General features: G+C 40.8%; 1 protein-coding gene across 1 annotated transcript; it reads right to left on the bottom strand.

Moving 5' to 3' along the window:
* Window positions 1-102: 102 nt before the first annotated feature.
* eno4 (enolase 4) lies at window positions 103-20037 on the bottom strand. Its single transcript, XM_062401473.1, has 13 exons — window positions 19863-20037; window positions 17512-17640; window positions 13102-13274; window positions 11650-11786; window positions 10323-10492; window positions 10103-10231; window positions 9835-9903; window positions 9126-9290; window positions 8839-8964; window positions 8190-8364; window positions 3771-3832; window positions 2994-3111; window positions 103-2432 (listed from the first exon to the last, which is right to left on the bottom strand). Exons 1-13 carry the CDS (start codon window positions 20028-20030, stop codon window positions 2341-2343), a joined length of 1713 nt encoding a protein of 570 aa, XP_062257457.1. The 5' UTR covers window positions 20031-20037; the 3' UTR covers window positions 103-2340.
* Window positions 20038-20283: the final 246 nt, after the last annotated feature.

Raw genomic sequence — 20283 nt, 5'->3', positions numbered from 1 at the left:
TAATAAAGTCTCCTCTGCCTCGCAGCAGAAGAGGAGAGGGCGTCATCACTGTCGGTTTAGCAACAGTGTTCGAGTGACTTCCCAGTGGATTTCACCTCTAAGCCTCAGTGATTAGAGGCTGGGAGTCAGGTATGAAGCCGAGGATCCGCCTTTGCCCTTTCAAAGTCACAGTGAATGCTGCTGATTGACCCACAATGCTGGTCCGCTCTCATCTCGTTTTGTTTCACCTCAGCACCTGTCGAGGTTTCCCAGACACCTCCTCGAGCTCGGGGCTGAAACATGAGAGCTGTGAGCGGCGGCCAGCATCCGTCCCTCTTTGTGTGCTGCTCTTAATTAAAGCTTTAGGCTTCATTTAGCACTGAGGTGCAATTTCCAGCTCCCGGTTCCACTTTAACAGAGCATGCAGGAAACGCCATCGTGGCTCTAACAGGATTCATCAGCAGTGCTGTTCAAAGACGCTAACTTTATTTAAACGCAGATTTAGTCACAACAGTAGGAACAGGAAATGGCGTGTGAAGGGATTAAACAAATCCCTGTGCACAGAGCATATGCAGCTTTGCGTCCTCCCATAGGATTGGAGGATAAAGTGTCAGTGCTTCAGTAGGAGTAGAAAGAAGAGTAGGCCTTCCTATTGATTTGTCTCTGCTCATATCCTCCATATCCAATGAGGTTCTTCTTGTCGAGGCCATCGTGGCATTACTCAATAGTATGGCAACATACAATGTCTGTTTGAATCCTCGGGGGGGGATGTTTGCCTCTTCCCTTGGCAAGAAACAAAGTCAATGACCGGCTCAATTCCTTCCCCTACCATCTGCTCCAGCTACCAGACTTGTTGACAGTGATTGACAGAAGATGCGCTCGCTGCCGATCGAGGCAAAACATATAATTATACGAACCATGCTGTGTCCTTTTCTTCCCCAGCATCCTCATTCGCCACTGCAACCTATTGTCAGCGTCTTTTCTGTCATCGTTCGGGCCGATACAATATGATGTTTTGTTGTTTTTGTATTTTGGTCCCTTCGGGGACCAGCAATTAGGGAGGTCCTTTTTGTGTGTCTGGGAAACACTTAATTTGACCTATTTTGTTAGTCATTTCATTTATTTTCCCAAACACAGTAATTGCCTTACCAGGGAGCCTCCGTTGAGACGCCGCTGTGTGCCCGGCCTCAGCCTGTGTCTGCACGTTTCATTGATTAGAGGTTATCTTCACTCACACACTTTTACAGCAGTGCGGAGTGTAAGCTGCCGGCAAATCGAGAAAACAATTCAACGAAATAGAATTTGAAGCGTAATTTATTTTTATGATTGATTTCGCATATGTCCCATAGCACCGAGGTAGCTCCTACATACAAGCTTCTTTTGGTCTGTGCAGAGTCGTAGCTCCTCTAGTGTTTCTACACACTGACAGGATCCTTTCCTCCACAAGCCAATGAGCAGCGAAGGGGTCTTGCTGTGTGTGACTGTCACTCTCTTAAGTCACTTATGAATGAGCCCGATGGGTGACCCTGACTTGTAGAGTTTAAAAATTATCAAATTTATCTGAATCATTGGAGTGTTTTCAATTTCACATTTAATCGAGATCATAAGTCCCAACGCTGGGTCAGGACCCGGGACCACCCCCACCCCTCAGAGGGACAGCAACACCACTAACAGAAGAGGAAACCAGAAAAATACCTAAACATCTCAAACTTTGAATAAAACAATCCGAAACGTTAAGATTCACTTTGCTTGAAATCAAAGGACAACGGCACGCTTACTTAAATTAAATGTTAAAAATATACAAAAATATTGTAGTAATAGTAGTATTTAGGAATATTGTTTTTTCCTGGAAGTAATACAAAATAAACACATTTTTAGAAAAAATTATTTAATGAAAAGATTCATACATTCATTAAGAAAACATGCTTAAAATTAAAGTGGTGAAATTAAATAATGAGCTCTATCAGTGGCTCTCTCCTGTCTCCATTGTAGTGAATAGTGAAGGCTCGTGTGTTGTGGCTGCTGAGTGCTGCTATATTTGGATGTTTTTATGGAGGTGGTGGATTGTGACCTGAAAGCAGACCTGTTTGTAGAAGGAGCTGCAGTCTACAGTGTCTGGTAACATGGCTCCTACCTGAAGTGGTGAAAAGATGTTAGGGGTTTTAAAAGCCGCTTTGCTGAAGGTAGCGTAAGCCCTCTCAGTCTGTCTTTGAATAGCTTTATTTTTATTTAAAGAGAATAGTAACACTATAACGGATGCACTTAATCATGTGACTCAGTGCTCACAGCAGAATCGGCTGTTGAAAGTTAAATATAATGTGGTGGGCTTATCAGTCGTGTTCTCTTGCGAGCTGTGTTGCCTCAGGCCTCCTCTGACAGAGCTCTGCCCCCAGCAGTGGACTCCTTCTGTAGTTTTCCAGCAAACAGGGGAGGGGAGTGCCTCTCCTTGGAGACTGACAAGACAAAATAATGAAATGAAGTGAGAGGACAAAAGGAAGAACACAGACGCTTCACATAACAGGATGAAATGATGGCCCCGCTGCTGCAGCTGAAGCCCACTGAGTCTCTTTCTGCACTTGGTCCACTCCGGGCTGCAGCACGTCATTTCAACACAAACAACAAACAGCAGCAAACATGATAAATAAAGTGTTTTTTTGATCGGAACTGGATTCACACACGTAGTCATCTCTCATTAACTCGCCGCTGCTCCTGCCTGCATCTATCATTTGGAAATGATGACTGGGAAAGTATTTGTCCCAGTGTGTAATTAGGCAGCCAATTAACAGATCCAAGGTATGGCTTTTCATTCTCCCAAACACACACACACAGACAGACACACAAATACACGTTTGTATGATTCCTCACACATTTCCTTTTAAACACACACACACAGAGAGAGAGAGAGAGAGAGAGAGAGAGAGAGAGAGAGATGTGCTCTCTCTCTTTGTCTGGCTCCTTTATCTCTGTCCAGCTACAAAAAAAAGAAAGATAAGGGAGGAGCATAGAAAACCCACCCCGGATTCCTTGTTGGTCCAGTTCTTCCTCTATACAAACCAGGCGGTTGTATTTAGTCATCCTCTCAGCACCGCTCAGACCTCCCAGTTTGACATAGTCCAGCCCCAGACCCACAGCCTGAGGGAGTAGAAGAGCAGCACACTGTGAGACAGGAGCCGCTGTGACGAACACTGAATAGATGCTCACAAAAAAGCTTTACTGATTACAACTGTGACACAACATCTAGTTTTTTACTTGATGAAGACACAAAAAAGGACAAAACTAAATGTCATTGTCATAAAGTGTTTTTTTCATGAACATGCCAGTGAGTCCAGTCACTAGCTGTGAATCCAGAACCGATGGACAGTGTGAATGTGCAGCTCAACATGGGGCACCATCTCAGAGTGCTGCTCACAGAGTACTGTGCACATGTATACACATATGTACATGCAGATGCAATTGCTGGAATATGGTTGATCCGGGTTTTGCTCAATGCTCCACTGTTGAACAACTGTTCTGTTTGTGCTGAGGAGGACATTTTCTGAAAACAGCTGGTGTATCATTATGAGAGCAGTGAAAGTGAAAAGAGGACACTTAATATGAATACAATATTTATATTAATATATTACTGTAACATTATATTAATATAATATAAAGCTTTACAACCCAGAGAGGAGCTGCACATTCAGGTGTTTCTATGGTTCTCACACTATCGACAATGTTCTCATATTCTAAGTCAATATTATTATTATTATTGTTATGTGTGTCTGTGTCACAAAATAAAAGAATAAACTCACTATATCTGATAAGGAGTCGTTGGTGCAGGGCTCATTACACGTTGTTCCCATCAACACTGAACCTGCAGGGCAACAGGTGAGGACACACAAACACACAAATGCAATTAGAATTGATAACAATCCATCAGAGAAGCAATGTTTCACATTTTTAAATGAAGAACCTGTGGAGACTCAGCCACTGAAGTATCTGCTTCATTCACGTGTCAGGATCAGCATCTCAGCTTCCAGTTAACATGTAATGTCCAATAATATTTAGTCATTCTAACAGGACACTGTTACTCTGCTGATGGCTTCAAGCCGGTACTGCTTGCCGCTCCATTTATGGTATTATTAATAAATACCATAAACCATTAGGCGTAGTCGTGGTGGGGAGGGGTTGCAGTTCGGTGGTCTGAGGATCTCGTCACTGCTTTTTGCGGATGATGTGGTCCTCATTGGATCATCGGCTTGTGACCTTCAGCACTCACTGGATCGGCTGGCAGCCGAGTGTGAAGCGGCTGGGATGAGGATCAGCACCGCTAAATCTGAGGCCATGACTCTTAGCAGGAAACCGATGGATTGCTTACTCCGGGTAGGAAATGAGTCCTTAGCCCAAGTGAAGGAGTTTAAGTACCTCGGGGTCTTGTTCGCGAGTGAGGGTACTATGGAGCGTGAGATTGGCCGGAGAGCAGCGGGGGCGGTATTGCGTTCGCTTTGTTGTAACGAAAAGAGAGCTGAGCCGCAAGGCAAAGCTCTCGATCTACCGGTCGATCTTCGTTCCTATCCTCACCTATGGTCATGAGGGCTGGGTGATGACCGAAAGGACGAGATCGCGGGTACAAGCGGCCGAGATGAGTTTTCTCAGAAGGGTGGCTGGCGTCTCCCTTAGGGATAGGGTGAGAAGCTCAGTCATCCGTGAGGAACTCGGATTAGAGCCGCTGCTCCTTTACTTAGAAAGGAGTCAGCTGAGGTGGTTCGGGCATCTGGTAAGGATGCCCACTGGGCGCCTCCCTTGGGAGGTGTTTCAGGCACGTCCAGTGGGGAGGAGACCTCGGGGAAGACCCAGGACTAGGTGGAGAGATTATATCTCAACACTGGCCTGGGAACGCCTCGGGATCCCCCCGTCAGAGCTGTTCAATGTGGCCCGGGAAAGGGAAGTCTGGGGCCCCCTGCTTGAGCTGCTCCCCCCGCGACCCGACCCCGGATAAGCGGATGACGATGAGTGAGAGTGAGTGAGTGAGTAATAAATACTCCCTTGATATGTTATTTTGATTTGTTCCCCAAAATACAATTAGCATTGCTGTTCTGATTCCGTGGGAGCTCCCTCAATCAAAACAATCCATGTCCCTGATCTAGAGTATGCCTGTGTGGTGAGTAAGAACTGGGGCAGTAACAGGCCACTGCACAATATTCTAGTGAAAACATGAGAGTGTGGAATAAGCAGGTGGACTGCTGCTGGCCTCACCAACAAGGCCGAACTGCACTGACATCGCTGCCTGAGACTGGGACACTTTGACTTCCCGTGCTTCTTATAGTACTCTTTTGTTTGTTTCCTTTTTTGACATTTTCTATATTTATACTTGCACCAACACACCACAGCAAATTCCTTGTATGTGTAAACCTGCTTGGCAGCAAAACCTGATTCGGATGATGTCTACATTTACTCATGGAAAACACTGAATGTGAGGAAATTCAGGGTTCAGCCAAGAAGAGGGGACATTAAGTTATCGATTACATTCAAGGCAGTTTTAAAATTGCCCATCAGACCAAACCTCCAATGGGTTAGATTACGTATAAGTATCCAGTTGTATTCACGTATGCCTATAGAACAGTGATTCTCAAATGGGGGTACGCGTACCCCTGGGGGTACTTTAAGGTACTCAAGGGGGTACTTGGGATTTTTTTTCTTTATATTTAAAATTAGCATCCATTCAAAAATCCTTGAAAAATTGTTACTTAACAAATATTCAATATAATATAAGTGTAAGTTTATGAACTAAATTTTATATTCAGTAGGCTTTTCAATTTAATTATCCTAAAAAAACAGAATCTCCCCCATACCGATGGTTTGACCCAACCTGGCACACGCCACCTGTCATCGCCTGTCATCACCTGCCTTGAAAACTTCAACAATGGAGTCGAGTTGAAGTGCAGCAGCAATACTGCTGTAACACGGAGGGACAAGCGCCAAAGAAGGCGAAACCAGAGCAGAGAGCCTTCCCTAAACATCACCGTGAGAGCTTGTGCCTCTTCGAAGGGGCGCTAAAACGTAAACGTTTTCCGTTGTGAAGATAATGATTCATAACAAGAAGTCCGCGTCTCTACCGGTACCCTTTCAAAATAAAAGCATGTAATACAAAAGCGGAAATGAAATTGTATGACCTTAAAGCGAGCAAATATTTCACAATAAAATAACAGAAAGACACTTCAATAATATTAACAATAACATAGATTGGGTTATTTACACTTTTTGTTTTTTCTGTGGGGAGAGATTCGCCAACAGTGGTATTAAGCCACCACATCTTCAGCGGTATCTCCAGACAAAACATGAAAGTCATGTTGGTAAGCCACCTGAGTTTTTTAAGAGGAAACTTTCTGAATTCAGGTCATCTCAAGACACGATGCGAAAAGCCTCCCAGAAGCAAACGGAAACAAGCTACCTGTCAGTATTCTTTTCGATCCTTAAAGAAGATATTTTAAGTTGATAAATATTTTAAAAAATATGTTTTGAGCTAATCTTTAATTTAAAAGTTAATGATTTATTTTTTGGGAAGAAGTGTTTAGCTATAATTAAGTTCATGAGTTCAGTTTGAGAACATATCTTTATTATGATCCCAAAATAGTTGATAATTATTTTGAGGTGCACAAACCTTTATTTATATTGAGATAATAATAAAAGTCTTTAGTTATTTTTATATCTTTTTATTTCGAAATAGTTCAAGAGAGACCACTACAAATGAGCAATGTTATGGACATTGATGGAGTTTTAAATTTGAATGTGTCTAGTTACAAGGCTTAATAAATCACATTACATCTTTCTTTCAACCAAAATGCTTTGGGCTGGTTAGGGGGTACTCGGCAGAATTTTTTCTTTGAAGGGGGTACGTCACTGAAAAAAGGTTGAGAACCACTGCTATAGAATATATAAGTGTCTTTTCCTTTAGAGGATTATACCTAAGCAGCTCAGGTATATATGTGTATATATTAGTGCTGTTAGTTGAACGCATTATTAACAGCGTTAACGCAAACCCATTTTAACAACGTCAATGTTTTTCTCGCAAGATTAACGCAGAGCTGCCAACTCATGCTTTTCTGTGTGTGTGTGTGTGTGTGTGTGTGTGTGTGTGTGTGTGTGTGTGTGTGTGTGTGTGTGTGTGTGTGTGTGTGTGTGTGTGTGTGTGTGTGTGTGTGTGTGTGTGTGTGTGTGTGTGTGTGTGTGTGTGTCCTCCCAGATAGGGCACTGGTCAGGGGGCGCCGCCCCCCGCTCACTATCACTCGCTCAGAGAGACACAGTGAGATCAGAGCTTGTTCACGTGAAGCAGCCGCTCAGTGACTGACTGACTGCTTCATATCTATGAAAACAGTTAAAACACTGAGTTTCTATTTTTAACCTATTGGGCTGCAGCTATATGTTTTTATTTATTTCAAAATAGGGTACTTCTTATTTCATACATTTTCCACAAATATGAGGAATTTATTTCAAAGTAGGCCGACACTTGCCTGCGTATTTTGTTGTTTGTTATTTTGTTGCTTGTCTGAGTAGCTGGCTGAAAGCAAAGACGAAGTAGGCTTACTTTTATTGGTAACCTAACTGTTACAGTTCATTGTTTCTGAAATAAGAGGCCTGACTGTTATGTTCACAGCAAAATTGAAAAAAAAAGTAAATAATAAGCCATGGTTTAACTGCACTATAGGCTGAGTCCTGTTGGCCAATGTTGTTTTTCAATAAAATAAAATATTTGCATTAAGCACTTTCCATGTTGATAAGAGCATTAAATCGGAAAAAAGGGACATTTAGAATAGATAGAAATTGGCGATTAACTGCTATTTAATTTTGAGTTAACTATGACATAAATGCGATTAATTGCGATTAAATATTGTAATCGTTTGACAGCACTAATATATATATTTATATATATATATATATATATACACACATTTTAATAATGCTTTGTTGTATGTGTATTAGCTGATCTTTTGTGGCACCTTCTCTTGTGAAGGGAAAGCTTGAACCAGCAGATGTGCCCATCTTTGTTCCACTACCATGACTCTTATATGTTATAAGAGCAGAGTTGGAAATTCAAAGAATTCTCTTTCTTGTATTATTCTATTGTGGATGCTGAGTTCAATAGTATTTTACTCATTTACAGCTGAGCACTATCTTCCCCTTGAGCAGTGCTTCTGCAGATTTTCTCTGCCACACCTGAGTGGTTGTGTTACCTTGGCGCTCTGATGCGATGCGTATCAAATCACTGACTGTCGTCTCGTGAACGTGTTTTAAGATGCGGCCGCTGACTCCTGGAGGGGGTGGGGCCTTTGACTCATTAGTGATGTCCAGGAGCAGCGAACATGTGCCTCCAATCTGGTTGTTCAGCTTCTCCCACTGCTCTTTGTCCTTACAGAGCACAAGAACAAGGACGGACATTTGAGTGAAGTGAGCTGAGTGTACAAATCATCATACACATACACACAGAGACAACATTAACACCAGTCAAGAAAATAAACCTAAATACTGAGAGTTCCATTGGTTCTACATAGAGCCCTTGTTATGATAATGACCATTCATGAAAGTGTGATTTAAGCTGACAAGACAGAAAATGTGATGATGACACTGATAAGATCCGATGTGGTGTTAAATATCCTTTTTACAGTAAACCGGGGATTTCTTTACAAAGGAGGAACTGCAAGTAAATTAAGCAGCACCTTTCACATGTCAACGGCTCTCTGTGATGGTACCTCCAGGTTGCAAACTAGTTTTCGTGTTTCAGCTGGTACTACAACCATGCAAGAAGAAACCTCACAATCACTTTGATTTAATCAAATAATAAATAATACAATGGATGAAACAATGATGAGATAAAAAACTTACCTCTGTCCTAAATGGATTGATGAAGGCTACCAGTGCTGGATATTTCCTGTTGAGGGACTGGTACACGTCCACTAATTCATCTGGAGACTTCAAAACTCCGGTTGAAATTTCATACTTTCCTTTAGACTGACACAAAGAGGGAGAAAAGAAAAGGCTATTTCCTCCATTGCTGATTCTGTCTGTGTCTGCAGCAATTATACTATCCTGGATGTATATGTGACCTGAGATATTTGGCTGTATGCACATAGAGATGATTATGCACATGAAGCCAGTGACATTCAACTTACATAGTCCATTAGCTCGCAGGCGGCACAGTGCACTGCTAAATGGATCTCTGTTCCCAGTTTCAGTCCGAGGTTAGCGCAGGCTTCAGTGATAAGGTCCAGAGGCTGCTCAGGTCTCTCAAAGCTCACAGCCGGCGCTCCACTGTCATGCGGAATAGACTGAACGACCTTGGAGAAGATACACATTGTTCACCAAGTCAACAACATCTATGCATTGTGCTTTTACACATCTGTAATAAATAAATTAACCTAGAAGGGTCTACACATCATCTGTTAGAACATGGCTTGGCTGAAGCTGCATGTGGATGACAATAGACTATTTATTCATAGGCTTGAAAGAAACAGTTGTCATTTCAAAGTTATGAAAAGTGGGGTGAAATCCTCTGCACTGTGTTGTGAATATCAGTGCCAGAGGTCGCTGAACAATGGAGGAGATAAATCTGTGTATATAGTACAAATGCTGCGTGAAAGAAAAGGCAGATCGAAGTATTGAATGTTTTAATAAGCATTTCCAAGCCTGCACACCGGAGTTAATTTGAACATTAGCCATGGAAATCACTTAGAAATAACCTTCTATGTGTATATCTTTTAGGAAAGCTCCATCACAGAAAGTTTTGAGTCCTGCCTCCAGCTTTCTTCATTCTCTGCCATCATAAAGCCTGTGTGAACTCAGTTGCAATTCTCACAGTGAATCAATAGCAATGTCTCTCACCCCGGCTTTTGTTGAAGTGTTCATTATTCTTATCATCTCCTTCTGTAACTCGAGGGTCATTGTGATGATCTGGGGAGCAAGTTTACAGTTCAGTGCATTTTATTAATATCCAAGAGAAAACTGAATGTAGCCTCACTAAATATATACCATGTCATAGCATGAACAAAGAAAGAGACAACTTTATATGGCTGAGTCTATACCAACAGCCATCACTTTGAGGGAGTGGGCCACAGACAAAATATGGCACAGCTACACTGAGTGTGAGCACCTGTTTGACTCGTTGTCCTGCTTTGGGGATCAGGATGACTTCCTCCAGTAAACTCAGTTTTCCAGGAGAAGCCTTCCCACAGCTCAGCAAGGTTACCAGAGGGATGGGGATATGAAACTGTGCAGGAGTCTGAATAAAATATGTTAAGACACATGTTGCTCCCAATATGTTTTTTTATTGTTAGCATAAATATGCATGTCTGTGCTGCTAGTGATCTAACCTCTCGGGCCTTTAGAGTGGCTATGTATTTGTAGAGAGGGATGCCCTGTAACTGAGCCCCAGTTCTGGCAACAGCCAGAGACACCGACCCTATGGCCATGCTTCCAGGCAGAACTGGTTCGGTTGGCTCAGCTGGGGGGAGTGGCTTCTCTGGAGTGTTGTTCTTTTTACCTGAAAGTCAGATGAAACTCAGGCACATTCAAAAACCAGAGCAAACCAGAAACCACAGTGACCAGGTTTTCAAGACACCATTCTCCACATCATCACACCAGCAGCAGCAGTCTCCATGGAATCATGATGTTGACTCCAGATTGTGACTCTACATCTGCAGCCTCAGCAGAAATCTTCCACCTCAGGGATGTTGTTCATTCTTATGCTTCTCTGTTCTCCACAGTTGTACAGAGTGACTATCTAAGTTACTGTAGTCTTTCTGTCAGTCTGACCATTGTCCTCTGACATGTCTAATCAACACTCAACTGCTGCTCACTGGATGTTTGTTGATTTTCTCTTCATTCTGAGTAAAAACTTTAGAGACTGTTGAGTATGAACTAATCAGAAGTTTCAGGAATACTAAGTCAAGGTCACTAAACTCACTGAATTGTGTCAATTCTGATAATTGATGTGAACATTAACTGAAGTTTCTGAGTTTATCTGGTGTCTATAACAGTGATCAAATAATGAATTATTAAATGTAAAACCTGATGCAGCTGATGAGACAGTAGCAACAGAGTTGAACATTCAATTGGCCGCTGCACCAAGACTCTTTGCTCATAAAAAAATGTTATCTCTCAACGGGATGTTTATACCCACAAAATTGGGATCGTAGTGACAGATTTGTTTAGACCAAATTAGAAACTTCAGTCTCTGTGAACTCTCACAAACATGCTGTCATTCCCTGCAGATACAGAACAATCCTTTTAGATATTTTGAAAACGTAAATTAGAGAGGGCTTTTACTATGTAAATCGCCTTCAATAGAAAAGTGTTGCAACATTTAGTTTGCATGCTTGTCCAGTCTATTGACACGATTAGGTCCCTTTTATTTACATGACATAAGATCAGTGAGGAGCAGGAGGGAAAGGACATAGGTTCACCACAGAGATCAAAATGGATATATTGTTCTCTAAGACAGTATATTCATCATTTAGGCATAAACCATCACCAGTAAGGTGATGGCCTCAATACAGAAAATTACTTTTGAAATGTGAAACCATATTTTTTAAACAACTAAACACAACATTATGCTGTGACTGATTTCTGATGCCATAAAACATCAAGGTCTCCCACTGTACTGAAGCTTTACATTTGTCCCCCTAGTAAGCTCCCTACCTTTATCAAGACTCTTTTTGCCTTTAGTCTTCGTAGGCGTTTCAGGAGGAAGCACCACCTCAGGCTCACAAGGACTCTCCTCCTTTTCCCTGTCGCGGATCTCTTTCTCCTCCAGGTAGCACACCATGAAGAAGTTGCTGCACCAAATTACAGAACATAAAGTTTTATTTTGGGCCACATGAACAAGATTTAAAAGATGGCCTATCTGTTCATGAAGCACAAAAAAATAACACCAAATTAATTTGCTCCAGAATACTTTGCCCCTACATGTATGTCACCTGCGTGGAACACAGGTGATCTCATTTGATGTTCTCAGGTCAACCTCACTCACTCACAATAACTAAAGAGATCACACAAGGTCCGTTATCAATTACAATCGAGGTCAACAAATGAATTACTCCAATTCGGAATCATAATATCCATGTTATTGCAGCTGACACAGTCATGCATGTGCATGGCTCTTCAACTGAAGCCATGTCTACATTACACATCCCATTTAATCGCCGTGGAGTTAACTGGCCAAGTATTCCAGATGCCCCTACTCCCAGAAATTCCTGCTCTTCCTGGCAGATCTCAAGGTGTTCCCAGACCAGATGGGATATGTATCCCGACTAGGATTAATAAAGTACTTTATCTAAGATAAAAAAAAGAACGACTCTTTCTATCTAAAAGTATTTGAGTATACAACAAATGGAAGATGTGATATACTTGAAATGTTTCCACTCTTTCTGATTCAAAATTGGAATCTATTATGAGACAGACGGTACCATGTCAATATGGCATTGTTCACCCCAACCCCCAAGATAACTTATCAAGCTTTTCTGTTGGGTCTTGAGACACAAGGGGAGCTCAATACATAATGATGATTTGATGTGGCTGCAAGTGCAAAGCATTAACTTCTGCGTGACCCCATTCCAGGATGTCAACACAAGGCACATGTGACCCCGTTGGATCCTAATGCATTAAAAAACCAAAATTTTTTATTAATGTGTATTTGACTTCCTTGTAGTTTATAATCTAAATGAGGGAATTACACAATATTACAATATTATTATTACATGTCATTTATCTGACGCTTTTGTCCAAAGCAACTTACATTTTTAGAACACTCAGCATTTATGAGTGGCCATTTTAGGGGTTCAGTATCTTGCCAGAGACACTTAGGCATGCAGATGGGAAAGAGTGGAATTCGAACCGGCAACCTTCTTGTTGCAGAACACCCGCTCTATCCCCTAGGCCAAGCTCTCCCAATATTGTGAAGGACTATTAGTTGGACAATCTATGTTCAATTTTTTTCTGTACGTCAATGATGATAGTTTTTGACATGAACAGTAGAAATCTTTGTTAGAGTTGCTAAATTTCCTCTGTGGACTATCTAGAGATGGTTGATAAAACAAAGTTCTATTTGTGTCTGAACTTCAAGAATAGCAGGGTAACTCAGTTGAACAGTACCTGAGTGCCTGATCAACTTCTAATTGGTCACAGGGTTTCTGGCCCTGCAGCATATTGTTGAGAGGTTCATTGACCCACTGGACAGCAGTCATCACATGGTCAGCCGTCTGCTTCCAGTCCTGTGATGCCTCTTCATGTCCAAAGTGGCTGGAGACAGCAGCTGAGCACATGCTCTGAACAAGAAGAGAAGAAAAGCCTTATGAATTACATCCTCTCAACCTCCACACACCAACACTACACTCACTTGTGATCAAGCAGTGAATCTTAATACTGATATAAAGCTGGAACTGAATTAATGTATATTATCTGAAAACCATGTTTCTGACGATCAATTTGTCTATTCCTACAAGCACATGAGCATCCAGGCAGTGTTCTTTGTGTCTCTCAGTTCCTCTTTTTTTCTCTCCCCTGTCCTGTCCTTTCATTAAGGCTCTGCTGGACCATTGGACATCCTGGGAACTTGGCGGATCTTTGTTCTCCAAGAGTCCCAGGCTCAATAGTTAAACCCCCCCACCGCCAACACCTTCTGTGTTCTTCTCCTAGCTGTGTTAATAATGTGCTTGGTTATGCCTCTTGTGCGTTTGTGAATTCTGTCCTCGGTCCAGGTCTTCATAGTGGACAGGAGGTCATGTGGCTCTTCTGTTGGCAGAACCTGGAACTGTCTCAACCTCCTATTCTTCATTCATGCTTACCATTTGATTTTTTCTTCTGGTTCTTACATGCATCTATTGCATTGCATGTCTTTCCATCATTGAATTAAAGGTTTGTTGGGGGAGTTGTTTTCCTGTCAGCCATATGCTCTACAGCAGTGATTCTCAAATGGGGGTACGCCTACCCCTGGGGGTACTTGAAGGTACTCCAGGGCAGTGGTTCTCAACCTTTTTTCAGTGACGTACCCCCTTCAAAGAAAAAATTCTGCAGAGTACCCCCTAACCAGCCCAAAGCATTTTTGGTTGAAAGAAAGATGTAATGTGATTTATTAAGCCTTGTAACTAGACACATTCAAATTTAAAACTCCATCAATGTCCATAACATTGCTCATTTGCAGTGGTCTCTCTTGAACTATTTCGAAATAAAAAGATATAAAAATAACTAAAGACTTTTATTATTATCTCAATATAAATAAAGGTTTGTGCACCTCAAAGTAATTATCAACTCTTTTGGGATCATAAAAAAGATATGTTCTCAAACTGAACTCATGAACTTAATTATAGCTAAACACTTCTTCCCAAAAAATAAATCATTAACTTTTAAATTAAAGATTAGCTCAAAACATATTTTTTTAAATATTTATCATCTTAAAATATCTTCTTTAAGGATCGAAAAGAATACTGACAGGTAGCTTGTTTCCGTTTGATTTCGGGGAGGCTTTTCGCATCGTGTCTTGAGATGACCTGAATTCAGAAAGTTTCCTCTTAAAAAACTCAGGTGGCTTACCAACATGACTTTCATGTTTTGTCTGGAGATACCGCTGAAGATGTGGTGGCTTAATACCACTGTTGGCGAATCTCTCCCCACAGAAAAAACAAAAAGTGTAAATAACCCAATCTATGTTATTGTTAATATTATTGAAGTGTCTTTCTGTTATTTTATTGTGAAATATTTGCTCGCTTTAAGGTCATACAATTTCATTTCCGCTTTTGTATTACATGCTTTTATTTTGAAAGGGTACCGGTAGCGACGCGGACTTCTTGTTATGAATCATTAACTTCACAACGGAAAACGTTTACGTTTTAGCGCCCCTTCGAAGAGGCACAAGCTCTCACGGTGTTGTTTAGGGAAGGCTCTCTGCTCTGGTTTCGCCTTCTTTGGCGCTTGTCCCTCCGTGTTTCAGCAGTATTGCTGCTGCACTTCAACTCGACTCCATTGTTGAAGTTTTCAAGGCAGGTGATGACAGGCGATGACAGGTGGCGTGTGCCAGGTTGGGTCAAACCATTGGTATGGGGGAGATTCTGTTTTTTTAGGATAATTAAATTGAAAAGCCTACTGAATATAAAATATAAAATAAAAAATGCTAATTTTAAATATAAAGAAAAAAATCCCAAGTACCCCCTTGAGTACCTTAAAGTACCCCCAGGGGTACGCGTACCCCCATTTGAGAATCACTGCTCCAGGGGGTACTTGGGATTTTTTTTTTTATATTTAAAATTAGCATCCATTCAAAAATCCTTGAAAAATTGTTATTTAACAAACATTCAATAAAATATAAGTGTAAGTTCATGAACTAAATTTTATATTCAGTAGGCTTTTCAATTTAATTATCCTAAAAAAACAGAATCTCCCCCATACCGATGGTTTGACCCAACCTGGCACACGCCACCTGTCATTGCCTCTCATCACCTGCCTTGAAAACTTCAACAATGGAGTCGAGTTGAAGTGCAGCAGCAATACTGCTGAAACACGGAGGGACAAGAGCCAAAGAAGGCGAAACCAGAGCAGAGAGCCTTCCCTAAACATCACCGTGAGAGCTTGTGCCTCTTCGAAGGGGCGCTAAAACGTAAACGTTTTCCGTTGTGAAGTTAATGATTCATAACAAGAAGTCCGCGTCTCTACCGGTACCCTTTCAAAATAAAAGCCTGTAATACAAAAGCGGAAATGAAATTGTATGACCTTAAAGCGAACAAATATTTCACAATAAAATAACAGAAAGACACTTCACCAATATTAACATTAACATAGATTGGGTTATTTACACTTTTTGTTTTTTTCTGTGGGGAGAGATTAGCCAACAGTGGCATTAAGCCACCACATCTTCAGCGGTATCTCCAGACAAAACATGAAAGTCATGTTGCTAAGCCACCTGAGTTTTTTAAGAGGAAACTTTCTGAATTCAGGTCATCTCAAGACACGATGCGAAAAGCCTCCCAGAAGCAAGCGGAAACAAGGTACCTGTCAGTATTCTTTTCGATCCTTAAAGAAGATATTTTAAGATGATAAATATAAAAAAAATATGTTTTGAGCTAATCTTTTATTTAAAACTAAGTTAATGATTACTTTTTTGGGAAGAAGTGTTTAGCTATAATTAAGTTCATGAGTTCAGTTTGAGAACATATCTTTATTATGATCCCAAAAGAGGTCACTTTAAGTTGATAATTATTTTGATGTGCACAAATCTTTATTTATCTTGAGATAATAATAAAAGTCTTTAGTTATTTTTATATCTTTTTGTTTCCAAATAGTTCAAGAGAGACCACTACAAATGAGCAATGTTATGGAAATTGATGGAGTTTTAAATTTGAATGTGTCTAGTTACAAGGATTAATAAATCACATTACATCTTTCTTTCAACCAAAAATGCTTTGCGCTGGTCAGGGGGTACTCGGCAGAATTTTTTCTTCAAAGGGGGTACGTCACTGAAAAAAGGTTGAGAACCACTGCTCTACAGATTCTCAAAGCCCCTTGAGGCCAATTTGTGATTGGTGATAATAGGCTTAATAAAAAAAAAATGAACATGACTTGTACTCACACAGTCACCTCCACCTGACACGATCCAGAAGTTGAAGATTGACAGTGGACCTCTCCATGATGGCAGAGAGCAGCTAATGTCTGTTTTGTTTACTTCATAAAAAAAAATTTAATTCTTTGTTGAAGAAAAATTATTAAAACAGCACCTCTTGTGTGTTTAGAGTGTAGTTGATTGACTCTCAATGTATTCTGCTCATAATTTCTCTTAACAACACAAAAATTTCTTCACGCAAAATGAACTGCAACACAAACTTAAAATTTTTTCAAAAGGCTCTAAATCTGGTGGAATCTGGCACTGTCTTAGCATTTGCTTTAACTAACATTGGCAATTGTGTATTATTAATGATGGTTAAATCTTACATTTTACATTTTAATATATTTACATATCATGTCTTTATCAGTATTATCCATCTTTGGCTCTGAGGACCTGACAAAGACAATATAGCTTTAAGGAACACTGTCTGGTAAAGCACTTGTGCCGCTGGGCATATTGGCTAAGCCCCCCGTCTGTGCCCTTCTTTGGACCTCACTGTGATGTCAGTGTCACATCTCATCTTTCTGCCTCCTGTGATACTGTAGAACACTGAAAAGACAGGGGTCAAGGGTCATGCCCTGTTTTTGATTGCTACCTTCTTCCCTCACTTCTTGCTTCCAGCTGCCTGTTCACATCAGCACCTCCTGCATGTTTGATGAGGCCTCTGAGTGTCACTTCAAACGATCAGCACATCACTAATGAATCTCATCTCCTTTGTTTAATCTGTATTGGTTCACTCCTCGTGCTGAATGAGTACACTGAACCGAATATCCAGAATCTGGCACATGAGCATTAGATCGTCAGTCAGGGATGTTTAAACAAATATCAGTTCAACAGTTCATCTGCTGATCTTACATCAAACTAGAGGTTGACTAATCTATGGCCAAAAGGCAAAGTCGGCTGAGTTTTACCTTCTCCATGTTGCGGACGATGCAGAAGACCTCCACCTCAATAGACAGCTGTCCTCTTGTACCATAAACTTCCCGCCCCTTCAGCCTGTTTATCCTTGGTGGTGTAGAAAGGTTTGTGAAGTAATTTGCCTAAAGTGATGAAAAATAAATGTTTTACTTCCACATTGGGGGGAGTGGAACCAACATTCTGCCTTCAATTACTTTAGCTCCTGTAATTAGACGATAAGAAAAGCTTTGCACACAAAGTGGACACTGTGGCATCATTGTAGTGGTAGTTGTGATAAAATCTACAACAATGTGGTAGATGATTTTTTTGGTTTTGAGAAATTAAAGACAGTTCCAACAAATACAATGCTAGGGGAGTTAAAGAGTTTAACTGGGTGTTGTCAGAGATGACTATGAATCTTTAAATGTATCACAAAAATACAAAAAAGTTTATCACCATTCACAAGTATTGAGGTTTCTACATATACAAAATTCGAATGTGTGATCGTTATCAAGTATTACAACTGACTGAAACAAAGTTTTACAAGGAGAATCTATGAAAGTCAGTTACATCACCATTCACAAGTATTGAGGTTTCTACATATACAAAATTCGAATGTGTGATCGTTATCAAGTATTACAACTGACTGAAACAAAGTTTTACAAGGAGAATCTATGAAAGTCAGTTACAAATTATCGAGTTGATAGCCAAGTGGTTAACCCAGCCGGTCCAGTGGCTGTATGTCTCTGGTAAAACCAAAAAGGCAAATGGCCATGTCACAACTTACAGAGAGGTATTTTGTTATCAGAATCTGTTTTAGTAACAAGGAAGTTCTTTCTCTTTGGACACATAAACACAGTGTGGTAGCCCAATCAGTGAGGTAACCAGGGTTGCATTAGCCAAAGGACTAGTCAGGTAGGTTTTGATGATATTACTGGGGGAAATATATTAGCATGCTGAATGAGGATTGTACATCTGTTCATCTAGGCTATTTCTATTCATTTATCCATCAATTGTAAAATATTATTAAAAGACAATTCCAATTGTTTAGCTAACTATTTATATCTCTGGCATTGCATTAGTGTTTTTGAAAAGCTTTTTTCTCATCTTATTCTACAGAACAATGCCACATCTCATGTGTTGGGACATTTCACTCCAGCCAATGTAGAAGGAATGGCTGTGTACATTTGCAAATACTTTGCAAAGACCTATGTTAAGAATGCAACAAAGATGCAGAAGCATATAGTCAAGTGCCCAGAGTTTCCTCAGGGCTCAAATCAGCTTTTGACAAAACAAAATGTTTATATGTCTGTATATGACAAGGTAAATACAGTTAGTATCAATTACCCACAAATTGTCCAGCATATTCCCGTATATTAATTCCAATGGCAAGTTTCCAACTTTGAATATTCCCGAAATTTTGTAACCCTAGCGGTAACCAGTGCAAAAAATCTGTGCTGAAGGAAGAACCACACTAGCTTAGGAAGATGGAGAGTGAGAGCTCACATAGCTGTCAGTTGTTCCACATTCTAATCTTTTAATCTTGGCATACTGACCTTATTCTTGGCATTTTTACTTTATTGACTAAACAAATCAATGTCATCTTTTGATTTTGTTCTTTCATTGATAAACTTTTTTCCAACCTTCACAAAATAGAAAACAATCTTCCACCTAAATGTCCTCTAGTGCTGTATATACGTTTCCACACACACACCACACACAAGCTCTCGCCCAAGGGCAAGCGGTAGCATCCCTGCTTCCTGTAGCGGACTTTTAGGCTAAAACATGGTGTACATGTCACCTTTTCTTGTCGAATTTGAACGTCAGGAGCATTGAGGCATTTTGTGTGTTCTTTTTTACATTTGAAAATAATAAAGACAATGAGTCAATTAAAATTCTTCGGTGAACTGTCCCTTAAAACCTTTTGTTTGACCTTCATTTGGGCACAGGTGTACAGTGCTGCCGTATTGTTGTGTTTGACTGAGTACTGAAAAAAGTTTTCAGCCCAGATGTCATTAATACGAATACTTACGAATAATCTATTTTATTTCCTTTCCTTTTCTAAGTGGGTCTGGAACTTGCGCATGTGTGTATGTCTAAAGGGGCGGGGACATGGGTGGGGAAAGGGGCTCTCAGGAGTATGTTGCTCTCCAGCGCCCCCTGTGAAACCTGAAAGTAGATGAGGTAAAAGTAAGTCCTGTATTAGAAATTGCCTGATACCGCTATCATATAGCTATGGATATGCTGGAACTGCTTCCGTTTAATTTGAGCTCTCTTGAATGAAAATAAATAAATTAACACAAACACGCAGGGTTTTAACCGCAGAGATTAGATTAGCTGTGTGATTAGCATTAGAAGCTCATACCAGGTAACCGTGGAGGTCTGCGGGCTTGTGGAGGAACAGCTCGTTCAGAGCTCGCTCGATCTGCTCTGGGATTCTGTTGAGCCTGTAAAACTCGGCCGCTGCCACTTTTGTTTCATACACATCCTGCTCCTGTTTACACAGACGGCTGAGGAAGCGCGGGTAAGACATCGCTCGTGTTCGCAGTAGGGACAAGCTCAAATCGTGGCAGCAGTAGCTCGAAGAGGCACTTCCGGTGTCCACAGAAACCACTATGGAAACCACACTGTTAAGAGGTAGCTGGCTGTGTTGTCACACTGTTTAGAGTTAGCTGCCTTTGTTGTCACAACCTGGAAATACCTCAGACCAACAACGTTTGAGGAACGGTAGGACCATGGGACCAGGCACACTCTCCATTTATATGTATTCTCTTTAGGCTGAATAT

This window comes from Platichthys flesus, chromosome 12 (assembly GCF_949316205.1).
Source record: "Platichthys flesus chromosome 12, fPlaFle2.1, whole genome shotgun sequence".
Classification (NCBI taxonomy): domain Eukaryota; kingdom Metazoa; phylum Chordata; class Actinopteri; order Pleuronectiformes; family Pleuronectidae; genus Platichthys; species Platichthys flesus.
Note: the sequence above shows the minus strand (reverse complement) of the source record. Positions and strands in the feature narration are given on the sequence as shown.